This window comes from Cyprinodon tularosa, unplaced genomic scaffold (genome assembly GCF_016077235.1).
Source record: "Cyprinodon tularosa strain WSP-4 unplaced genomic scaffold, ASM1607723v1 ctg1119, whole genome shotgun sequence".
Lineage (NCBI taxonomy): Eukaryota > Metazoa > Chordata > Actinopteri > Cyprinodontiformes > Cyprinodontidae > Cyprinodon > Cyprinodon tularosa.
Window position 1 is genome coordinate 119,291 of NW_024037915.1, and position 22,383 is coordinate 141,673.

The window sequence follows — 22,383 nt, forward strand, 5'->3', positions numbered from 1 at the left end:
CCAAACACCCAGCATCAAACGGACACAGAGAGCAGCTGAAGGAAATTAAATTTATTAATCTGCATGTAAAGGGTGTCTGTGTCAAACACTGAGATCAAGATAAACACAATAGATTACATTTTGTTGTCAATACACTGTCACAAGGACAAAGCAACAAAGTGCTTTACAGTAAATAACCATTTACTGACATGGAGTATAAATGATTTATATAAAGAGAATAATTGTAAGAGGCAATAAAATTAATATGGACACTAAACACTGGTTATACAGGAAAGTTAGGAAATGGATTTTATATCTATTTATATTAGTGGGTTTATAATACAGGATAAATAATGACAGATAATAGCAGATAAAAGATTTACAGACGCTATAGTTGAGACGGGGGGGGCTACAGTCCTTATAGGTTAGGGTTAGGGGGGGCTACAGTCCTTATAGGTTAGGGTTAGGGGGGGCTACAGTCCTTATAGGTTAGGGTTAGGGGGGGCTACAGTCCTTATAGGTGGTCTTATGAGGCGTTCAGGACCATGACAGCTAGAAGCTGTTCTGGTACCTGCTGGTTCTAGTCTGTAGGTTTCTGTAGTGCCCCCCAGAGGGCAGCAGTGAGCAGAGTGTCTCTGCAGGGTAGGGGGGTCCTTGGTTATTTTCCGGCCCGTTTCAGATGCTGCTTCCTGTAGATGTCCTTGATGGCAGGGAGCGTTGCCCTGGTGACGGGCTGGGCCGTTTTCACCACCCTCTCCAACGAGGCACAGCAGCTCCCATCCCAAACTGTGATACCGATGGTGAGGATGCTCTCCATGGTCCAGCGGTGGAAGTTGGTGAGGATCTCTGAGGACAGATGGTATTTCTTCAGGGTCCTCATAAACAAGAGGCACTGGTGCACCCTCTTAATGAGTTTGGAGCAGCTGGTGGTCCCAGTCAGGTCCTTGGAGATGTGGACTCCCAGGAACAGTCTGTCCACACGCTCCACCACCGTCCCATTGATGTGGATCAGTGTTCCTCCTGAAGATCAAAATGAGCTCCTTCATCTATCATCTACTCAGTGTTCAGCTGCAGGTTGTTTGTGTCACTCAGCCAGACGGTTCACCTCCTCCCTGTAGGCGGACTCATCGTTGTCTCTGTAAGGCTGATCACCATGGTGTTGTCTGCAAATGTGATGATGGAGTTAGAGCCATGGATGGGTCTGTAGTCATGGGTGAGGAGGGAGTAGATGAAAGGACTCATCACGCAGCTCAACAGTGTTTATAGTGATGGTGGATGACGAGTGGTTGTCCAGTCGGAAATGTTGAGGGTGATTGGTCAGGAAGTCGAGGGCTGTGAGTTTGGTAATGAGTTTTGATGGGATAACAGTGTTAAATGCTGAACTAAAGTCTATGAACAGCATTCTGGAGTGTTTCTACTTTCCAGATGTAAAAGGATGGATGGAGTTTGCATCCACTGTGGGGGGGTGGGGCGGGGGTTGGGAGGGGGACGGGTGGGGGGGGGGGTCTGCTGCTCAAAGAACTCGGTGATGATGGGGGTGAGGGCTACCTGTCAGTAATTATTGAGTCTGGATGGGTTGTAGTTCTTGGGGGTCGGGACAATGCAGGTAAACTTGAAGCAGGTCGGGACCCCAGCATGTGCCAGGGACAGGATGAAGATGTCCATTAGCACTCCTGTCCCCTATCCACAGCACACTCTGAGGACAAGTCCAGGGCTGCCTTCAGGACCCGCAGCCTTGTGGGCTTTAATCCTGCCCAGAACCACTTCTAGGTCAGTGGCTGGTGGTCTGGGCTAATGGCTACCTTGGTTGCAGCTGTAGTGCTCCCTCTCTCAAAACAAGTTGTTGAGGAAGGAGACATCAGAGGAGGCAGTGGAGGTGTTGGTGGTCCTGTAGTCTGTTACAAACTGAAGCCCTTGCCAAATAGGTTGGGGGTCTGAGGGATTGCTGAAGAGTCAATGAGTCGATGCAATCAGCTGGTTTTCCTTAGACAGAAAACTTTGAATCAATCTGACTGGATGATCTGGTTGAACTGGAAAGTGACCTGAGATGACATGATGTGAATTGGCGCTATAGAAATAAACTGAACTGAATACAGAGAGAATGGGAGATCAGTCATTTTTCAACATGATGTGCAGCCTAACTATGGCAGACCCTAAAGCTCTTCCTCTTTATATTCTAATCTTCTCAGTGCAGTGAGAATAAGAAAAATGTGAATTATCATTGAAGATAACTGAACATTTTGAACAGGGAGCACTGGAGCAATCATTGCAGGACTCCGTGGCCTTTGAGAGACAAAAGAATATGGACAACAGAGTGGGCATCATCAGGAATAGTGTCCAGGTAACTAGAAACATCTTCATTGTTGATGCAGATCAGGTCTAATTCATGTGTTTTAAAAATGATCAAATGTTTGTTTGTAGCTTATGGACCAAGCAGTGAAAAACATTGAGGACATGCAGGATGACTTTGATTTCTGTTACAAGACATTACAGTCACGGGGTGAGAACTTCACTGCTTCAATGATTGACCTGAACTGAATCAGGCTTCAGGATCTGGACAGTAAAAAAAAAAACCTGTATGGTCATTTTTAATGCATGTTTCAGAATCAGCAGATAGAACCTCTGATATGATAAAACAGGGGATAACAAGACTACAGGAAATGCTCAACAGGCTTGACTTCAAAAGGAAGGTGTGTGTTAGCGAAGCACAATCTTTATAGATAAAGACTTGTTTCTGAATCAAAGAAATTCAATATCCTTAATTCTTACATTACTTTTTAGGAGATTCTGTCAAAGATGGACGTGGTGATCAAAGAGATTGATGACCTGATGACCTCTCAGCTCAGACCTGAGCTAATGGACTGGAAACGCAGGCAGCAGATTGCTGCCATCGGTGGCCCCATGCTTACTGGGCTGGAGCAGCTGCAAAGTTGGTATGCAACTGCTGCTGTGTGGAGCTGGTTGACAGTTGCCTTTTGTATCTATGCTTCTTTTTCTATGTCTGCTTCTGTCTCCTTGAACCCCAGTGGGCCTCAGCAGATGGCCGCTCACACTGAGCCTGGTTCTGCTGGAGGTTTCTTCCTGTTCAAAGGGAGTTTTTCCTCTCCACTGTCGCTACAAGCATGCTTAGTGTGAGGGATTGCTGAAGAGTCAATGAGTCGATGCAATCAGCTGGTTTTCCTTAGATAGAAAACTTTGAATCAATCTGACTGGATGATCTGGTGAACTGGAAAGTGACCTGAGATGACATGATGTGAATTGGAGCTATAGAAATAAACTGAATAGAATTTAACTGACAGGAGATCAGACCTGAGCAGATGATTGAGGAAGGCAGGAAAGTCAGGATGCACCTAAATGCACCATAGCTATCTGACACTCGTGAATGCATGACACTGGTCTGTGAACGCTGTGCTGTGTAGAAGCGTGTTTGATTTTCCGCTTAAGACAAACTTTTGGAGTTTCCAAACTCACGTCGGCATCACTGTTTATTGTTGTGTGTGAATAAAAAGAGATCAGTCGTACCTCGGACAAAATCTTTGGATTGAATGTTGTTCATTAAACACCCGTACTTTTGTAAATGAATCTGCCAAATGACCACAGTTTTTTTTCCCACGAGAGGAATATTTAAACGTTTTTATATCATCAATATAACAACAAGTAGCTCCATTGGACATATTTTAATCCGTTTTCCTCGTCGATAGTCGCCATTGTACAGAGCGAGGCGCGCTCCCGCAACTGGGTATAGATATCTCGGCAGGCATGCACTTTTCGGCATAACACCAGACCGCGGTCCGCTAATCCGTGACCTCTGCATTAGACCGAAGCCAAGAGTAACGAGTAACGGTTGTTTATAAATGTAAGGAATAGAAAGTACAAATACTTGCGTGAAAATGTAATAAGTAGAAATCAGAAGTAGGAGGAAAAATAAGTAATGGAGTAAAGTATAGATACCTAAAAAGTGTACGAAAGTACAGTAACAAAGTATTTGTACTGCATTACTTGACACCTCTGGTCCTGTCAGCCTCAGAAACACGCTGCATGTTGGTATGACTTCAGCAGGAAACGTGACTCTGTTAGAATTCACATTTATTGTCACTACACTTTCACAAGTACAAAGCAACAAAATTCACTTTCTGCATTTAACCCCTCCCCTTGGGGAGCAGTGGGCTGCCATTGTGCAGCGCCCAAGGCGCAGTGTGGAGTTAAGGGTCTTGCTCAGGTACCCAGAGTGGCAGTCTGTGGGAGTTGGGCTTGAACTCCGGGACCCATTTGCAATGCCCTAACCACTAGGCTGACTAGTGGATGACTAGTGACAATGCCCTAGGCACTAGGCCCGGCTAGTGGACCTAATGGTTAGGCCATTGTCACTAGTCATCCACTAGTCGGCCTAGTGGTTAGGGTATTGTCACTAGTCATCCACTAGTGGACCTAGTGGTTAGACCATTGTCACTAGTCATCCACTAGTCAGCCTAGTGGTTAGGCCATTGTCACAAGTCATCCACTAGTCAGCCTAGTGGTTAGGGCATTGTCACTAGTCATCCACTAGTCAGCCTAGTGGTTAGACCATTGTCACTAGTCATCCACTAGTGGACCTAGTGGTTAGACCATTGTCACTAGTCATCCACTAGTCAGCCTAGTGGTTAGGCCATTGTCACTAGTCATCCACGAGTCAGCCTAGTGGTTAGGCCATTGTCACTAGTCATCCACTAGTCGGCCTAGTGGTTAGGGCATTGTCACTAGTCATCCACGAGTCAGCCTATTGGTTAGGCCATTGTCACTAGTCATCCACTAGTCGGCCTAGTGGTTAGGGCATTGTCACTAGTCATCCACTAGTCAGCCTAGTGGTTAGACCATTGTCACTAGTCATCAGTGATGGGACTAACGGTTAGGGTATTGTCACTAGTCATCCACTAGTGGACCTAGTGGTTAGACCATTGTCACTAGTCATCCACTAGTCAGCCTAGTGGTTAGGCCATTGTCACAAGTCATCCACTAGTCAGGGGTGCACATCACGGACAACCTCACCTGGACTGTAAACACTTCATCTCTAGTGAAGAGGGCACAGAAGCGCTTGTACTTTCTGCGGAGGATGAGGAGAGCCCGCCTGCCCCCGCCCATCCTCACAACCTTCTACAGAAGCACCATAGAGAGCGTTCTGACCAGCTGTCTCTCTCTGTGGTGTGGAGGCTGCAGAGCTTCTGACTGGAAGAATGTGAGGAGGGTGGTGAGGACAGCGGAAGGAATCATTGGGGCTCCTCTTCCCTCCATTAAGGACATTTCATCACAGCGCTGTGTGTCCCGAGCCCGTAATATCATCAAAGACCCCTCACACCCCCACCATGGACTGTTCTCCCTGCTGCCCTCTGGAAAGAGGTTCCGCAGCATCCGCTGCAGATCCACCAGGTTGTGCAACAGCTTCTTCCCCACTGCCATCAGACTGTTGAACCTTTGATCCACAATCCGAACTCTGCACCTATTGCACATTATCGGGCATCAAATGCTGCTGAACTTTTAACTTTTAGCCCTTTAAATTGTTCATCTCATTGTATTTTTCAATAACGCATTTTTTGCACAAATGCCATTTTGCACTGAACCACTGCAACTTGCACACTGTCTCTTATCCTCTGCACTGTTCACACTTTGACCACTGCTGCACTTTTTGTATTTTTCTATAACTCGTGCCATTTGAAATATCAATGCAACGTTCATAAGCTGTATGTAACGCAATTTCGTTCTGTATGCACCCTGTGCATACAAAATGACAAATAAAGAAGTCTAAGTCTAAGTCTAAGTCTAAGTCAGCCTAGTGGTTAGGGCATTGTCACTAGTCATCCACTAGTCAGCCTAGTGGTTAGACCATTGTCACTAGTCATCCACTAGTGGACCTAGTGGTTAGACCATTGTCACTAGTCATCCACTAGTCAGCCTAGTGGTTAGGCCATTGTCACAAGTCATCCACTAGTCAGCCTAGTGGTTAGGGCATTGTCACTAGTCATCCACTAGTCAGCCTAGTGGTTAGACCATTGTCACTAGTCATCCACTAGTGGACCTAGTGGTTAGACCATTGTCACTAGTCATCCACTAGTCAGTCTAGTGGTTAGGCCATTGTCACAAGTCATCAGTGATGGGACTAACGGCGTTGAAAGTAACGGCGTTATTAACGCCGTTACCTTGTTTTAGTAACGAGTAATCTAACTAATTACTTTGACTGTAACTATAACGCAGTTACCATTGCAGACTCCCCGTTACTGTGCGTTACTCAGGTCGCACAATGAACCTTTTTTCATGATATGACTCGTGCGCAGCTGCGTGAAGCTGACACCCCACCCACGTCAAAAAAATCTGCAAATAGACTGAATGGTTAGTGCAACGTTAGTGAAGATTTGTGCAGAAAAAAATATTGTTTGTGCTACTTTTGTTTAAGAGATATTAAAGATTATTTTTTAGGTCATCCAGAGGTGTGCGCCTTGTCATGAGAGAGGGGAGGATGAGAATGGCTGATGTATAGTGAGATTCCGTCTGTCAGTTGGGTAGGTGGGTGTTTCTGCTGGCGGGTGTTAACGTACAGCACACACAGAGAGATGGAGAGTGAGGATGACTCCAGCAGCAAAACAGCGTTTTCCACATGGAAATACCGGTGTTACGTCAAGCTGCGTTTCCCCATCAGATACGGTTTCCCCTGCATCTCCGCACAGCGCAGGCGGCATGAGTCACCGCGCAAGCGACAGGAAACGCGCATGCTCGCTAAAGGCGCGCACCAGTCGCCCTGTGCTCGCGCCACAGGAGAACTATGGAGAGCGTGAACGATCAAATGATAGCCTATATGAAGAAAGGGAGAAATCTGGATGGATGGATGGATGGATGTATGGATGGATGGATACTCTGCCTTCTCAACCTACTGTATTTTTTATTTTAAACGTTATTTGATGGCCTTTGTGGCAGGGATGGAGATCCATATTTTATGTCACACACAGAGTATAGATCTAGATAGATAGATAGATAGATGTTGCAGTATCTATAACAACCCAAACACACAGGGTTTCAGAATTAGACATCCCCAGTTATTAATTTCATATACTCACCAGATCTGAACGCCCTGTTAAAAAACTTCACATCGCGTTCCCCCCCTGACGTCATTTACGTTGAGTTGCAATAAATGCAAAACTCTCTGCAGGTTCTTGTCTTTGTCGTCTGCTCTATTCAGCTGGCTTTGGAAACACACAGCGAGAAGGTGGGGGCTGGGTGGGGAGGGTTACGGGGGCGAGAAACGCAAAAGTAACGCAATAGTTACTTTTACTAGTAACTAGTTACTTTTATTGTGGAGTAACTCAGTTAGTAACTCAGTTACTTTTTGGGAGAAGTAACTAGTAACTATAACTAATTACTTTTTCAAAGTAACGCGCCCAACACTGCTAGTCATCCACTAGTCGGCCTAGTGGTTAGACCATTGTCATTAGTCATCCACTAGTCGGCTTAGTGGTTAGGCCATTGTCACTAGTCATCCACTAGTTGGCCTAGTGGTTAGGGCATTGTCACTAGTCATCCAATAGTTGGCCTAGTGGTTAGGCCATTGTCACTAGTCATCCACTAGTTGGCCTAGTGGTTAGGGCATTGTCACTAGTCATCTACTAGTCAGCCTAGTGGTTAGGGCATTGTCACTAGTCATCCACTAGTCAGCCTAGTGGTTAGGGCATTGTCACTAGTCATCCACTAGTCGGCCTAGTGGTTAGGGCATTGTCACTAGTCATCCACTAGTCAGCCTAGTGGTTAGGGCATTGTCACTAGTCATCCACTAGTCGGCCTAGTGGTTAGGGCCTTGTCACTACTCATCCACTAGTCGGCCTAGTGGTTAGGGCCTTGTCACTACTCATCCACTAGTCGGCCTAGTGGTTAGGGCCTTGTCACTACTCATCCACTAGTCGGCCTAGTGGTTAGGGCATTGTCACTAGTCATCCACTAGTCGGCCTAGTGGTTAGGGCCTTGTCACTACTCATCCACTAGTCGGCCTAGTGGTTAGGGCCTTGTCACTACTCATCCACCAGTCGGCCTAGTGGTTAGGGCATTTTCACTAGTCATCCACTAGTCGGCCTAGTGGTTAGTGGATGCATTCAGAGGATCGCTGATTTCATCTGAAAACCTTGTGCAAACTTTCTCTTCTCTCAGGTTTACTCTGACAGCACAGAGCCTCTTCCAGATCAAGCGGCAGTTGGACAAACTGGGGGAACTGGTTGTGAAAGTTACATATGAGAGTGACCCAATCCCACTACAAAAACCTCAGATGGAGGAACGAGTTAAATACCTTATCTACCATCTCATCAAGAGGTATAGCAATGGCTAATTGAAGCCTGTACTAACATGGATTAGGTTTAGATAATGATATTAGTTACATCTTTTCTACCGAATGATTCACAGAAATGTTTTTTTTATTTCTAATTTGTATTTCTTTGCAGACAGAAAAGCTAAATATAGTATATAAAATATAGTTGAGATGCAGGGAAACTGTTTTTAAACCATTTTAGAATTAAAAACACATAGAATGAGAAATATTTTGTCTTCCTGCAACTTCTGTGTATTTGGTTTGTTTTTAGCTCGTTTGTGGTGGAGAAGCAGCCCTGCATGCCCACCCATCCACAGAAACCTCTCATCATCAAGACCGGAGTGCAGTTCACCACTAAAGTCAGGTATCTGGACTCTTTCTCTTCCTTCACATTTTCTAACAAGCTCAATTATTTCTGCTATTTCATTTCTTTTCCTTGTGATTTCTTTCAGACTTTTGGTCAAACTCCCTGAAGTGGATTATCAACTAAAAGTTAAAACGACATTTGACAAGTAAATAACCACAGGCTGGTCTCTCAGTATTTTCTATGTGATTTAATCTGAGGACTAATTTGTATGTTCTTGTGTCTGTAGAGACCTCCCCCCTGGCAGAGTGTGAGTACAAACCTCTTAATCTTTAGTGTGTTGCTGCAGGAAGCATCCAAACACACCTGATATTGAAGGATCTCTGTGATTCCTGCTGCTTGTTATCAGACGTATATTTGTGTGATAAACTAATTGTACGCATCACAGAAATGTCATGTTCTATTTCCCCGAACCTGTTCATACAGCCAAGCTGTTTGTTTAAAAATCCATCATTACAGAAAGGCTGCACTGGGCATACAGGTGTTAGTTAGAACAACGCTGAGGTGGACAGAGATCAGCCATGACCTCAGAGAACCTAGCTAGGACGCAATGACATCTCCAAACATCATAACATCTCAGGCAGCTGCTCATCTTTCCAGGAGAAGTGAAGCATGAACTTTGGGAACTACCACTCTAGCTGTGCTTCTCTTCCTTATGGGGTTCCACAGGGTTCAGTGTTAGGACCCCTTCTCTTTTCCTTTTACTTGCTGCCTCTGAGGTCCATTCTGAGAATACAGAATTAGAAATCAGAAATACTTAAATAATACACAGCATCTCTTGCCCTTTCTGTACTGATGATAGTCAGATATATGTGCCTGTTAAAAAGAAAATTCCTTCTGCCTCGCACCACTGCAGGCATGCCGTAAGGACATTAACGCCTAGTTGGCTCTGAACTTTTTATATCTTAACAAGGAAAAACTGAAGCTATGGTGTTTGGTACGGAAGCTCAGTGGAGACACAGCTAATTCCCCTTACCTAAGTGGGGGAGAGGTACCCTAACACCCCCCCCCCCATTAGACCTCTTCAGTGTCTCTTTTTAAAACTCATCTGAAAACCTATTTTCACACAGCATGACACTTTTTTTTTGTTTTTTATTAAGAAATACATGAACAGTGGCCTAGTCAAAACTCAGACCTTGACCTGATAAAATTCTGTGATGGAACCAAGATCCAAAAGGACGGAAGAAGGGTTTGGCTGTTGTTGGTAGATCTTCAATCATCAGCTGCATCCTGGGGAGGAGATAATAATAATAATAAAAATGAACTTTATTGATCTCACATTGTAGAAATTTCCTCTCTGCATTTAACCCATCCTCTTGGGGAGCAGAGGGCTGCCATTGTGTGGCGCCCAGGGAGCAGTGTGGGGTTAAGGGTCTTGCTCAGGGACCCAGAGTGGCAGGCTGTGGGAGTTGGGCTCGAACTCAGAACCTCAGGATTCAAAGCCCTGTGGCCTAAGCACTAGGCTGCCCCTCCCCTTATTAAAATACTCCCCTTATTAAGATACCTGCTAAGCAAAGTTCTGAAAACACATCGGGTGCATCTTTGTCTCTCCTCAGAAGTCGACAGTTTTTCATCCTCACAAACAACACTAAAGTGATGGACATTGAGGATTACTCAAACGGCTGCCTCTCCGTGGAGTTCAGACACTTGGTAGGAAAGTGTTCCACTGACTTCTGGACCAAATGTTCGCCCAGCTTCTGGAGGTTAACTGAGTTTGTGTTTTACAGCAGCTGAAAGAGAAGAAATACTCCAATGGCACCAAGGGAAACGAGGTAATGGGAGGACTGTTTGATTATGTCTGTTAGAGGTGGATGATCTTCTTTGGGCTTCAGGTCTCAGGGGAACATCTGATCTATCCGTGGTCCCACATGAAGACCTCAGTGTGGTGCTCGTCTCCTCTTGCTGTGCACTTCTGGTGTTTCTGTATCCAGTTAGCTAAAGTCCTCTCATCATATACTTGAAAATGAGCGGCATGTGTCTGGGAGCTTCCTCCATGCCATAGTGGAACAGCAGGACGTTCTGTGCATGTACAGTTGGGCGTCTCTTTCCTTCATTTCCAAAAGAATGGTCCACTGCACCTTTAAGACTGAGTCCCGTTTGATCAGGCAAACTCAGGCGCTGATGCATTCTGCATTTCTCTTTGCAGGGTCTGCTGTCTGTGACAGAAGAACTTCACTCGTTGAGTTTCGAGGCCTGCTTCACGGTGCAGGGCCTCACCATCGACCTGGAGGTCAGCAGAGGGGCAGGCTGTCTTTGTCCTGTTGGGCTCTTCTTGTTTTTCTTCATCAATGCTTCATAATGTCGTTCTCCAGACGTGCTCCCTGCCTTTAGTGGTGATTTCCAATGTGAGCCAGCTGCCAGGCGGCTGGGCCTCCGTCATGTGGTACAACCTCCTGACCGACGAGCCCAGGGTGACTTTTAACACTTTATTTCAACGTTTAGAATCAGTCGCTCTAATTCATAAATTTAGGTTATTGAATAAAATAATATTATAAGGACTAATTTGTAGAAATTTTATTTGATTTATATTATTTTAGAAATAACTTGAAAATTATGTTTTTTACTCTTTATTACTCGTTTTACTTTAAAACTTATCCTGCTCACTTTCAGGCTTGTCCTGGTTGGATATGATGTTTGTTTCCAATAGAATGTCCCTCATTGTAACATCTAGGATTCATAATCACCTTCATCATGTTTATCTTCTAATTCCCCACAGAACCTGGGCTTCTTCGGGAACCCGACACGGGCCAGCTGGAGCCAGCTCTCTGAGATGCTCAGCTGGCAGTTTTCCACCTTCGCTGGTCGAGGCCTCAACAAAGAGCAGCTGGATATGCTGGGAGAAAAACTGCTGGGTGAGAATCTCAGTGGATGAAACAGGTTATGTTGACAGTTTGAAGCTAAGTATGTTTTACAGTGTTTTGCCCTTGACCAAAATCTAATAAAAATAAAATTAACTCTAATTAGGGAAAAAGTTAAAATGATTTAATGTGGTCTGTTTAACATAAGATCGCTTTCCTCTAAAAGTCTACTAGTTAATGACTTGATTTGTGATAATCACATTGACTTGTGTTGCCTTACAGAAACCTGGCTGCAGCAAGAGGATTATGTGAGCATAAACGAGGCAACTCCTTCAAGCTATTTAAATTTTCACATCCCCAGAAGTTCTGGGCGAGGAGGAGGAGTAGCAACAATCTTTCAGTCTGACTTAATTCAATTCAATTCAATTCAATTGATTTTATTTATATAGCGCCAAATTCACAACACATGTCATCTCAAGGCACTTTACAGTTCAACCAGATCATACAGTAAAATTGATACAAAGTTTTCTATCTAAGGAAAACCAGTTGATTGCATTGACTCATTGACTCAAATACAATCCCTCACACTAAGCATGCTTGTAGCGACAGTGGAGAGGAAAAACTCCCTTTTAACAGGAAGAAACCTCAAGCAGAACCAGGCTCAGTGTGAGCGGCCATCTGCCGAGACCGACTGGGGTTCAAGGAGACAGAAGCAGAGATACAAAAAGCAGCTGTAAAAGGCGGCCCCGTCCAGGAAACACACAGCCAGGCAAACGAGCTCCAAGGCAGCTCCCATGCCAGAGGATGAAGAGAGCACATCCACCCAGCCACGGTGAGAGAAACAGGACCACACTGGAAAACAGGCCGATCTCCAACATCTATAAACAAGGGTGTTGATGGAAGCAGCACAGCTGATGTTTCTTTCCTGGATGACGTCACAGCCAAACAGGAACAGATGAGGCAAAGCTACTCTGAGGAAAAGCAGAGAGAGCAGAAGGTTAGAGATTGAACTAACAGATTCTACAGAATAGGAGAACAGAGAGAGAATGAAGCAGAATGATGAAAAAGGGGTCCCTATGTCCTCCAGCAGTCTAAGCCTATAGCAGCAGAACTATAGAGATAGCTCAGGATAACCTGAGCCACTCTAACTAGAAGCTTTATCAAAAAGGAAAGTTTTAAGCCTAGCCTTAAAAGTAGACAGGGTGTCTGCCTCACGGACTAAAACTGGTAGTTGGTTCCACAGGAGAGGAGCCTGATAACTAAAAGATCTGCCTCCCATTCTACTTTTAGAAATTCTAGGAACCACTAGTAAACCTGCAGACTGAGAGCGAAGTGCTCTGTTAGGAACATAAGGAACAATCAGATCTCTGATATCAGATGGAGCTTGGCCATTTAAGGCTTTAAATGTGAGAAGGAGGATTTTAAATTCTATTCTTGATTTAACAGGAAGCCAATGAAGAGAAGCCAGGATAGGAGAGATATGATCTCTCTTTTTCATTTTCATCAGAACTCTGGCTTCAGCATTTTGGATCAGCTGAAGGCTTTTAACTACAGTTTGTGGACTTCCTGATAGTAAAGAATTACAATAGTCCAGCCTTGAAGTAACAAATGCATGGACTAGTTTCTCAGCATCACCCCTGGACAGGAGATTGCTCATTTCTGCAATGTTCCTCAGAATAGAGCTCCTCAGCTCTATTCTCCCACTCTGCAGAATCTGTTAGTTCAATCTCTAACGTTCTGCTCTCTCTGCTTTTTCTCATAGTAGCTTCATCTGGTCTGTTCCTGTTTGGCTGTGACTCCATCCTGGAGAGAAATATCAGCTGTGCTGCTGCAATCAACACCTTTGTTTCTAGATGTTGGAGATTTGCCTGTTTTCCACTGTAGTCCTGTTTCTCTGACAGTGCCTTTTTGTATCTCTGCTTCTGTCTCCTTGAACCCCAGTGGGCCTCAGCAGATGGCCGCTCACACTGAGCCTGGTTCTGCTGGAGGTTTCTTCCTGTTAAAGGGGAGTTTTTCCTCTCCACTGTTGCTACAAGCATGCTTAGTGTTAGGGCAGGCTCAGACTGGGAACAATTTTCAGCCCTGGCATTTTTCCATCTACATCAGCCCACTTATGGAATATTTGTTGCAAGGATTTCACAGTTTAAAGAAATGGAAAATGACACCATATGCCAACCATCACAAGTATGTGCATGAAAAGGAAGGACTGCATGCATCATTTAGGTAGTTTACTTTTTTGTCATATTTTGAACGTGTGACTTAATGGGCGCAATAACTGAGACAGTTGGTATCTCAACCCTAAACGAACTGACACCCTCCTCCTGGTTTCAGCTCCTTATGAAGGCTGGTAATTAGCTCTGATGGAACACACCTGCCCATCCAGAGGGAGAGAAAGAAAAACAGACTTACACCTAGACCACAGAGTATGACAATGGTATTACTTCTTGAGCTCCTTGAGTTGTTTACTGTCACAGGTAGGTGCTTCGGTCCGACAGCAAGTGGTGGGGCCGATATGATTTAAGGAGGGCCGGCCCTCGCACGCTGAAATTAGGACCGGCCCACCAGGAAAATGCCCGCTATCACAGATTAGCAGTCCGAGCCTGTGTGAAGGATTGCTGAAGGGTCAATGAGTCGATGCAATCAGCTGGTTTTCCTTAGAGAGAAACTTTGAACCATTTTGACTGGATGATCTGGTAGAAGTGTCTCTATAAAGTGACCTGAGATGACATCATGTGAATTGGAGCTTTATAAATAAACTGAATAATTCATTTCTTTGCAGATGACTAGCCTAGTAAACTAGCCCCACACGCTAGTTTAGTCTAATAGTTAGTTAATCAGGCTAGCAGGCGACATTATCTAATTCTCCAGAGACCCAATGGAAACAATCAACTAATTTAATAAAAAAAAAACAGGAAAACCACAGAGAACATAAAAAATATGCTTCTTCTTAATCCATCAGCTTTACTTTCAGCTTAACTAATACCTGTCAGGATTAGGTTGAGGTTTGAGGACCCAAATGCAGAGGCTGGGAGGCAGAGGTGAGTTTGATGATTTAATGAACTGTTTACAGACAGCTGAGGCAGGAACCCAAAAAGTCCAAAAATCAAACGTGAAAAAAAGTCAAACAAACCAAAAACCATGGAGAAATCAGGGGAAAAACAATCACGACGAGGAAGACCCAGAGAGACGGAGTTGCAGGAAGTTAGACGGGGAACCAGCACTGAGGAACTGCATAATGAGTGTATTTATGGGCGACTGAGAAAAGAGAGGACTAACAAGCAGATTGGGAGCAGGTGTGAACAGAGCAGACAGGAAAGGAGCTAGGGAAAAGGAGAACACAAGAGGGCAGCAGAGGAAAACAAATAAAAACCTAAACAATAACCAGAAAACACAACAAAATAAAAATTAAACCACTAAAACTAGTAAACATGGAGCAAAGTAAAACAGAATACTAAAAAGAAAACATAACAGAACCAAGACTGTGACAATACCGAGGAAATCTGAACTGATGTTTTCATAAAGGAGCAGCTTTTAAATACATCAGCTGCTATGGCTTCAACATTTCTGTTACCATGTGTGTCTGCAGGCCAGCTTGTCTCATGTGGGGACTATCAGGTTTCCTGGTCCAAGTTCGCTAAGGTAAGTGACCTGATGGAGCGCCGCATTGACCTCAGCGCTGCTAAGCCAAACGGTTTTCAGCGGAAATGCAAAAGTTGTGGCTTTCATGTTGTCGGGCATCATGGCTACAATGATCCCTGTTTAAATATAAATCTATATAAATACACATTTAAACATCCTGTGCAATAACCCTGTATAATAATCCTGCTATTAAAAAAAACTTGTCCAATGTGGATGCACCGTTTATTCTGTATGTATCCCATCATGCACCTTTTCTTCCTTTGGCTCCTTCTTCTTCTGCTTTGACTACTTGAGCTGATGTAACGAGTAAATTTCTCCACTGTGAGATCAATCAATCAATCAATCAATTCCATGTCTGCTTCCCTTATAAAGGAGAATATTCCCGGGAAACCCTTCAGCTTCTGGATGTGGCTGGACTCCATCCTGGAACTCATCAAGAAGCACCTGCTGCCAGTTTGGAATGAGAAGTAAGCTAGAACATCTCTAGGTTTCTATTTCTATTACCCATCAGTCTTTGAACTGCTTAAAAAAATAGCAAATAAAAAGCCAGATTTAGGCTGATGAGTGTGTAATAGAGACAGACACGGGAGTGGATTTTCACTCCTGTCCCGTCCCACTCCCACAGAAAAAAATTGTGTCCCGTCCCGATCCCGGGCCAGAGTAGAATTCTAAATCCTGTCCCGTCCCACTCCTGGAGAAATTACTCCCACTCCCATCCCGCTCCCATTCAGAATGACTCCCGCTCCCGCACCACTCCCATTCTGTTTTTTTTTTTTAGCGCGGGTGAAAAACTAAGAGCAGAAGCACTGTTGGTTTTTGGGTCATGTAGTTTTTTTGACTCGCATTATAGTGTAGGCTTCACGGAAAAAAAATACAAAATGGCGGCGCCAGTACTGGATTTTTTTTCTTTCTATTTAATTTTATTTTTTGGCATCGATCCTAGTTTTTTTTTTGTTACTATTGGTTTGCTCCCGCTCCCGTCTGCTCCCGTTAATGTTTAATCCTGTACCGTCCCAATCACGTGATCGTTACTAATACTGACTCCCATCCCACGGGAATCCCGTGACCCGTGGAATTCCTGAAAAAATGTCAGTCTCTAGTGTATAACTGGGTCAGTCCTCAGGCTTGGGTTTTAATCAGACTTTACTGACCGCTGAGGTATAAAACAGGTTGAATCCAGATTGTCTCCTAAACCTAAACTGGACCAATGAGCAGTTTAAGATGAGCTTGTTTCCTTCTGCGATATTTGCCTTAAAAAGGTCAAACAGGGGCCATAGCGGTTGAATCTTCCCATGGCTTCAGACCGTCATCATCATGACTGCAGCCATCTGTTGCCATGAAACGTCTCAGTCAGACACACGCCTCCATAGCAACTTCCTGTTCTCCAGCCTCTCACTGCGCTAGCTCTGTGAAAATAGATGCTCAGACAGATAAGGCTCCTACCCCAGGAGCTTTTTGGAGCCGGGGGGCCTCAATAGATCTGTGGTTTAATTACCAATGTCGCTTTATAAACCGTTTTATAAACAGGAACTGTATATTTTCGCTGATGAACTTTCTGTCCAAACTAGTTTTTCCGACTCATCATGAAGCCAATAATTTCTCTAGTTTCCGCCGACAGATCAGAGCAGCTCATCTTGACCGCCGTTTGACCCAGAGTCCAGGTTCTGGTGTTTAACACAGAAAACGCATCATAACCACACCCAGCTGACCCCCCCCCCCCATGCTCTATTCGCACCACCCACTTTGGTAGCGTTGTTCAGAATGGCCCCGTTTTTAGGGAGAGTTACATTTTCAGGTCTTCAACGCTCCATGAATTGTTGTCTTTTTACTTTATATACTTTTACATTTGCACTCAATATGTTCATATGAAATATACTTTTTGTTCTTTTGTTGAAGTAGTCATCAACATTTAGTCGCCTTACAACCAAGAACTTCAGTAGCTTGTGCTGAGATTCAATGTGATGAACAAGGTGCTGCTTCTGTTACTGCAGATCTATGTTTTTAGTCAGGTTAGATGGAGGACATCTGTGATCATCAGTCTTTAGCTCCTAATGCAGACCTTAGATGGATTCAAGGCTTGACTTTGACTAGGCCCTTTTTTTTAATCTAAACCATCCATCGTATCTCTGACTAGATGTTCAGGGAGGCTCTGCATCTGCATGCTGTACATCTGCCACAGTCTCTGGTCTTTGGGTAGTTCTCCAGAACTATCTGGATTTAACTCCATCCATTCCATAGCAAGTGGGACCAGCTTCCCACTGCATGATGCAGCCATTAGAAAGGACCCCAGGCACCAGTTATTGGTGTTTAAGCATTCTTAGGATTTATACCAAAACATCTTTCCTGATCTTCTCAGATCAGAACAGCTTCCCTTCTTCACGGTGAACCATAAACTGCTTCACTTCAGCATTGACGTTCTTCACTTTTATCACTTTATATCTATAATATATCTATATTGCTTCACAATAACCTCTAGTTTATGTTGGTGAGAGTTTGTTGTTGCAATGTGATAAAATGAGAATAACTTTCAGAGGAGTGAATACTTGTAATGGCTGAACTGGTGATCTCTGCCTCAAACATCCTGACCAGTATCCAGGATGCTTTACCTTCTTAAGATGTTGGTCCGCCTTTCTGCAGCACTGATACCGACTCTAATGCCGGAATATTCAGCTGTACTGGGCTTTACCCTGACCCCATCTTCCATCACTTCCTCTGACTCTTTTATCTTCTGTTCAGAGGAAGTTGAGCTTCTTTTAATCTGTTGCAGGTTATTTCTGCTTGTTTTATTGTTCAGGTCTGAACAGAGAAATGACCCAAAAAAAAGCAGCTAACAGTTTTTTCAGGTATCTTGAAGGGCAGAAGGAGAAGCTGATTTTCTTCTGTGTGACTGCAGCTACATCATGGGCTTCGTGAGTAAAGAGATGGAGCGTGCTCTGCTGAAGGACCGGGAGCCGGGGACCTTCCTGTTACGCTTCAGCGAGAGCCACCTGGGAGGAATCACCTTCACCTGGGTGGAGCACAGCGACAGCGGTGAGTTCTTCCATCAGGACTATAGGAAGCTCACAGACCGTCCATTGATTTCCTGATGGCCTTTTATTGGCCTTTGCCACGGTCCTCTCTGAAGCACTTTTTTCTGGACTTGGTTCTTTTTCAGTCCAGTCAGTGTAAATTTGTTTAATAAATATAAATATCAAATTTGGTTAAATATCAAGACCGGCTTTCAATAGTTTCCAAAGGATAGCCTGATGCACAGCTGCATCAGGTAGCAAAGTTTGGTCTGAGGAGTCTAGTTTGATTTCAGCGTTAGCCTCTGACCTGTTCCAGCAGCCCGTTCCTTCATCACGTTAACGGGTATCTTCTGCAACAGGGGACGTAAAGTTCAACTCCGTGGAGCCATACACTAAAAACCGACTGAGCGCTCTGCCTTTTGCTGACATAATCCGTGACTACAAGGTCATTTCAAATGGAGGTGTTCCCGAGAACCCGCTCAAGTTCCTGTACCCAGACATCCCCAAAGACGAGGCCTTCGGACGGCTCTACAACAGTCAGCCTAGCAAAGGTAAGATGCTAACATCTGAGCAAAGAAAAAGGACTAAACACTGAAAAACGAGCCCCACTCTATCATGTAGAACCTTGGCAGTGGTTACCCACCCTGTCCTGCATGTTTTAGGTGCCCCCCCCATCCTTGGCACTAACCTCCCTCCTCTCTGTTCAATTCTCAGTCCATCCATACATCCCATCCACCCTGATCCCCATCTCAGAGCTGCGGTGAGTCCTCAGCAACAACACCTTGACTTTCCTTTCTGCTGCGGTGAAGTGACTGGATGAATGACCTGAATCCATCCTCAAAGCAAAAATGTTTGTTGCTGTAAAAAGACAAATCAAACACTTGAGCTCAGATTAGCTGCACTTTAGCAGGGAAGCTAATTGTAGGTCTGACAAACTGACATTACCTTGATGAACTTTTAATAATAAATGAACTGATCTTGGTGATGGACTTCTGGGAAACCTTGTTATTCATCCAGTCTGCTCTAGTCCCATCGCTCTCTCTTTCTCTGATTCTAGGTCTGAAGCCAGCACCACCCCCCGCTCCTGTCCGTCTCCCGAACCCCCGATGACCCCCGGGGAGTTTGACATGCTCAGTGAACACCTGTGCTTTGACATCGACACCGTGAGTTTCCTGTTCTGAGTCCTTGGAGAACCTACTGGGGGATCCAGGGGACGCCCAGTGCCAGGGTTAGGGTTAGTTAGTATAATAACAAAGGATACACCTTCAGGGAACATTGGTTCATGTGTTCAAAGTTTTAAGTCTTCCATTCTACAATCCCTCTAAAATGTCCCCAGAGCATCAAACTCCTGCAGCTCAGCCTCATCTATGAGCTCCTAACCCTCGGCTATGAGCTCCTAACCCTTGGCTATGAGCTCCTAACCATCGGCTATGAGCTCCTAACCCTCGGCTATGAGCTCCTAACCCTAACCCTCGGCTATGAGCTCCTAACCCTCGGCTATGAGCTCCTAACCCTCGGCTATGAGCTCCTAACCCTCGGCTATGAGCTCCTAACCCTAACCCTCGGCCATGAGCTCCTAACCCTCTGCTATGAGCTCCTAACCCTCGGCTATGAGCTCCTAACCCTCGGCTATGAGCTCCTAACCCTAACCCTCGGCTATGAGCTCCTAACCCTCAGCTATGAGCTCCTAACCCTCGGCTATGAGCTCCTAACCCTCGGCTATGAGCTCCTAACCCTCGGCTATGAGCTCCTAACCCTCGGCTATGAGCTCCTAACCCTCGGCTATTAGCTCCTAACCCTCGGCTATGAGCTCCTAACCCTCGGCTATGAGCTCCTAACCCTCGGCTATTAGCTCCTAACCCTCAGCTATGAGCTCCTAACCCTCGGCTATTAGCTCCTAACCCTCGGCTATGAGCTCCTAACCCTCGGCTATGAGCTCCTAACCCTCGGCTATGAGCTCCTCCTTTGTTGCTTTTATTCCAGCCATCTGCCTTGAGGCTAACTTTATGTCTGCTAACAGTATTAAACACAGCAGGCTGTCATGGTAATGGGGGTTTATTCTGTTTATTCTGCAGGTTTACAGTAAAGACGTTTTCTTAGTTTCATTCATCAGCTCCTTTATATTTACCTAATTTTTAATCAGTTTGCTTTGCTGACTTTATGATGGGATCTTGTTTGGTGCCTGAAGAATCATTTTGCCTTGTTTATTTTCCTCTGCTTTCAGATGAGCTCCCCATATTCAGAGTGAAGTTGGATGACCATATTGATCAACAGTGTTTCCACCATTATGCCATCTCTTCATATATAAATGTTAATTTTTCCCTTAAAAAGAACCAGAACATCTTTAATAAATGTATTTAATGTTTTTTTTTCCCTTCTTATTTTGGGCTCCAAGCTCACCTTCAGATCAATGATTGTCTGTAAAAAAGTATTTTTAAATAAATTCAGAAAAATAAACTAGTTTGCTGTGTTGTACATGTGGGTTATCTCACACCTTCGCCCCCTGCTGGCCACAAAGAACTACTGCCCAGTTTGGAGCTTTTACTTTGGTGACAGCTGGAGAGGAAGTCAGAAGTGAGTCACTCCCATTCTGCTTAAAAATCTCTCATGGGCTGTGTTCGAATTCATGAGCTGGATCCTTCCAAGGACCCGGTCTACCTGGACTGGATCCTCCAAGGACCCGGTCTACCTGGACTGGATCCTTCAAGGACCTGGTCTACCTGGACTGGATCCTTCCAAGTCCGTGAAAATAAGGATATATGAAGAGTTGTGGCTGTGAATTGAACAGGTCTACCCTTCGGCGGGTTTTACCACCGTAGGCTCTGTTGCTTAGCAACCATGACAGTTGACACACAAAGCAGGAAAAGAATGAAAACCGAAGTTTTCAAAACTGTTTGTTTATTTATTTATTTTTTATTGAGTGGAATAAAGGTTCCAACCACCGGGAGCAGGAACAGATAAAATCAAATGTAATGATAGAAACCGTAGTCAGTTAAATAACCTGCTGCTGTCATTTTGCAGATCTCTGATGTTGCTGCTAATTTCAAATATCCATTACTGTAAAAATGTCCATAGCTGCATATTGGTTATTTATTCCCCAGTTTTATATTGTTAAAACACTTTACAGTATTTTATTGTTTATATTTTAACTCTTCCCTATTATGTTATTCTTATACATTTTTCTAAGGTCCACATTTGTGTGACCATTTTCAATAATCTTTCTGCTGCTGTAAATTTGCCCATTGTGAGACAATAAAGGGATTTTCTATTCTATAAAGGGGGAAGAAAGATATAAGTAAATCTAAACAATGTATGTATAAAAAATATATATCTGCAAAATATCTAATATTCAATAACAAAAAATTTCTTAGTTAAGCATATTGTGCAAAAACAGCAATAAAAAGATAAAACTCCTATCAGATTTATAGTCCCCCCCTCACCCTGCAGATATATTAGAATCTGACCTTAAATTCCAGCCAAACCCATTTATACAGTAACAGATAAAAACCTTTAGATAAACCAAAACATTACCGCCACATATCTGACTCCATAACCATTAAAACAACTATTTTCATTCATTTCAGACGAAACTATTCACAGACTAGATTATATTAAACTGAACTTCCAATAGCGCTTGGGATCCGCGTTGCATTGTGGGACGTGGTGGCCATATTGAGGGCTACGCGAACGTAAACATAGCTCTGATACAACGTTGTTGTTGAAAGAAGAGACGTAGAAGTAGAGAGAAAAAAGATGTTAAAATCCAGAAAAGGATCTGGAATTTACCGGGACACATTAAATAGAGAAGCCACAGACATGTATGTTGACAAAATCTGCGTTATTAATAATTTGGATCCATATGAAGTTCCAAACAATGAGTGGAGAATAGATGAGTGAGCGGCGATACTTCAAAACAGTTCCGAAGCTACAAGTCCCTGGAGTCTCATATGCAGTTCATGAATGGATGGGTTCAGGAGCTGCAGATCATAAAGCCAGCAAACAGTGGGAACACAGTAATCCGTACAAAGGTAAGCTGTGATCAGACGGGCTCTGGAACCTGCTAGTTTAGCAACTGCTAACCGCTAATGCTAACAACCACTCACGCATGTAATGTACTTTTAACTAGCTGCTATGTGTTTCAAAGGTGTAGTTAGTAACGTTAACTGCCAACCCTCCGGGTTTCTCACGTATTTGAGCCTTTTCCCGCTGCCGATTTTATTATTTTCCTGTAAAAGATCCCAACTTTGTGTCAGGGGCTCAGAGGTTTGGACCCAGAAT

At 44.2% G+C, this 22,383-nt stretch overlaps 1 protein-coding gene across 2 annotated transcripts in view; it reads left to right on the forward strand.

Moving 5' to 3' along the window:
* Nucleotides 1-20,470, forward strand: part of stat4 (signal transducer and activator of transcription 4) — a 40,996-nt gene extending 20,526 nt beyond the window's left edge. Inside the window, exons 4-23 of one of the 2 annotated variants that reach the window (XM_038299534.1) lie at nucleotides 2,228-2,320; nucleotides 2,401-2,479; nucleotides 2,584-2,669; nucleotides 2,761-2,912; nucleotides 8,143-8,301; nucleotides 8,568-8,660; nucleotides 8,749-8,808; nucleotides 8,890-8,910; nucleotides 10,220-10,310; nucleotides 10,388-10,432; nucleotides 10,807-10,890; nucleotides 10,973-11,071; nucleotides 11,377-11,512; nucleotides 15,045-15,097; nucleotides 15,470-15,564; nucleotides 17,991-18,127; nucleotides 18,465-18,656; nucleotides 18,820-18,865; nucleotides 19,163-19,268; nucleotides 20,330-20,470. In XM_038299534.1, coding sequence (XP_038155462.1) covers nucleotides 2,228-2,320; nucleotides 2,401-2,479; nucleotides 2,584-2,669; nucleotides 2,761-2,912; nucleotides 8,143-8,301; nucleotides 8,568-8,660; nucleotides 8,749-8,808; nucleotides 8,890-8,910; nucleotides 10,220-10,310; nucleotides 10,388-10,432; nucleotides 10,807-10,890; nucleotides 10,973-11,071; nucleotides 11,377-11,512; nucleotides 15,045-15,097; nucleotides 15,470-15,564; nucleotides 17,991-18,127; nucleotides 18,465-18,656; nucleotides 18,820-18,865; nucleotides 19,163-19,268; nucleotides 20,330-20,353 — 1,851 coding nt within the window. In that variant the 3' untranslated portion in view covers nucleotides 20,354-20,470. Of the gene's footprint in view, nucleotides 1-2,227; nucleotides 2,321-2,400; nucleotides 2,480-2,583; nucleotides 2,670-2,760; nucleotides 2,913-8,142; nucleotides 8,302-8,567; nucleotides 8,661-8,748; nucleotides 8,809-8,889; nucleotides 8,911-10,216; nucleotides 10,311-10,387; nucleotides 10,433-10,806; nucleotides 10,891-10,972; nucleotides 11,072-11,376; nucleotides 11,513-15,044; nucleotides 15,098-15,469; nucleotides 15,565-17,990; nucleotides 18,128-18,464; nucleotides 18,657-18,819; nucleotides 18,866-19,162; nucleotides 19,269-20,329 lie in introns of both variants that reach the window. The other variant, XM_038299525.1, reaches the window with a different exon arrangement.
* Nucleotides 20,471-22,383: the final 1,913 nt, after the last annotated feature.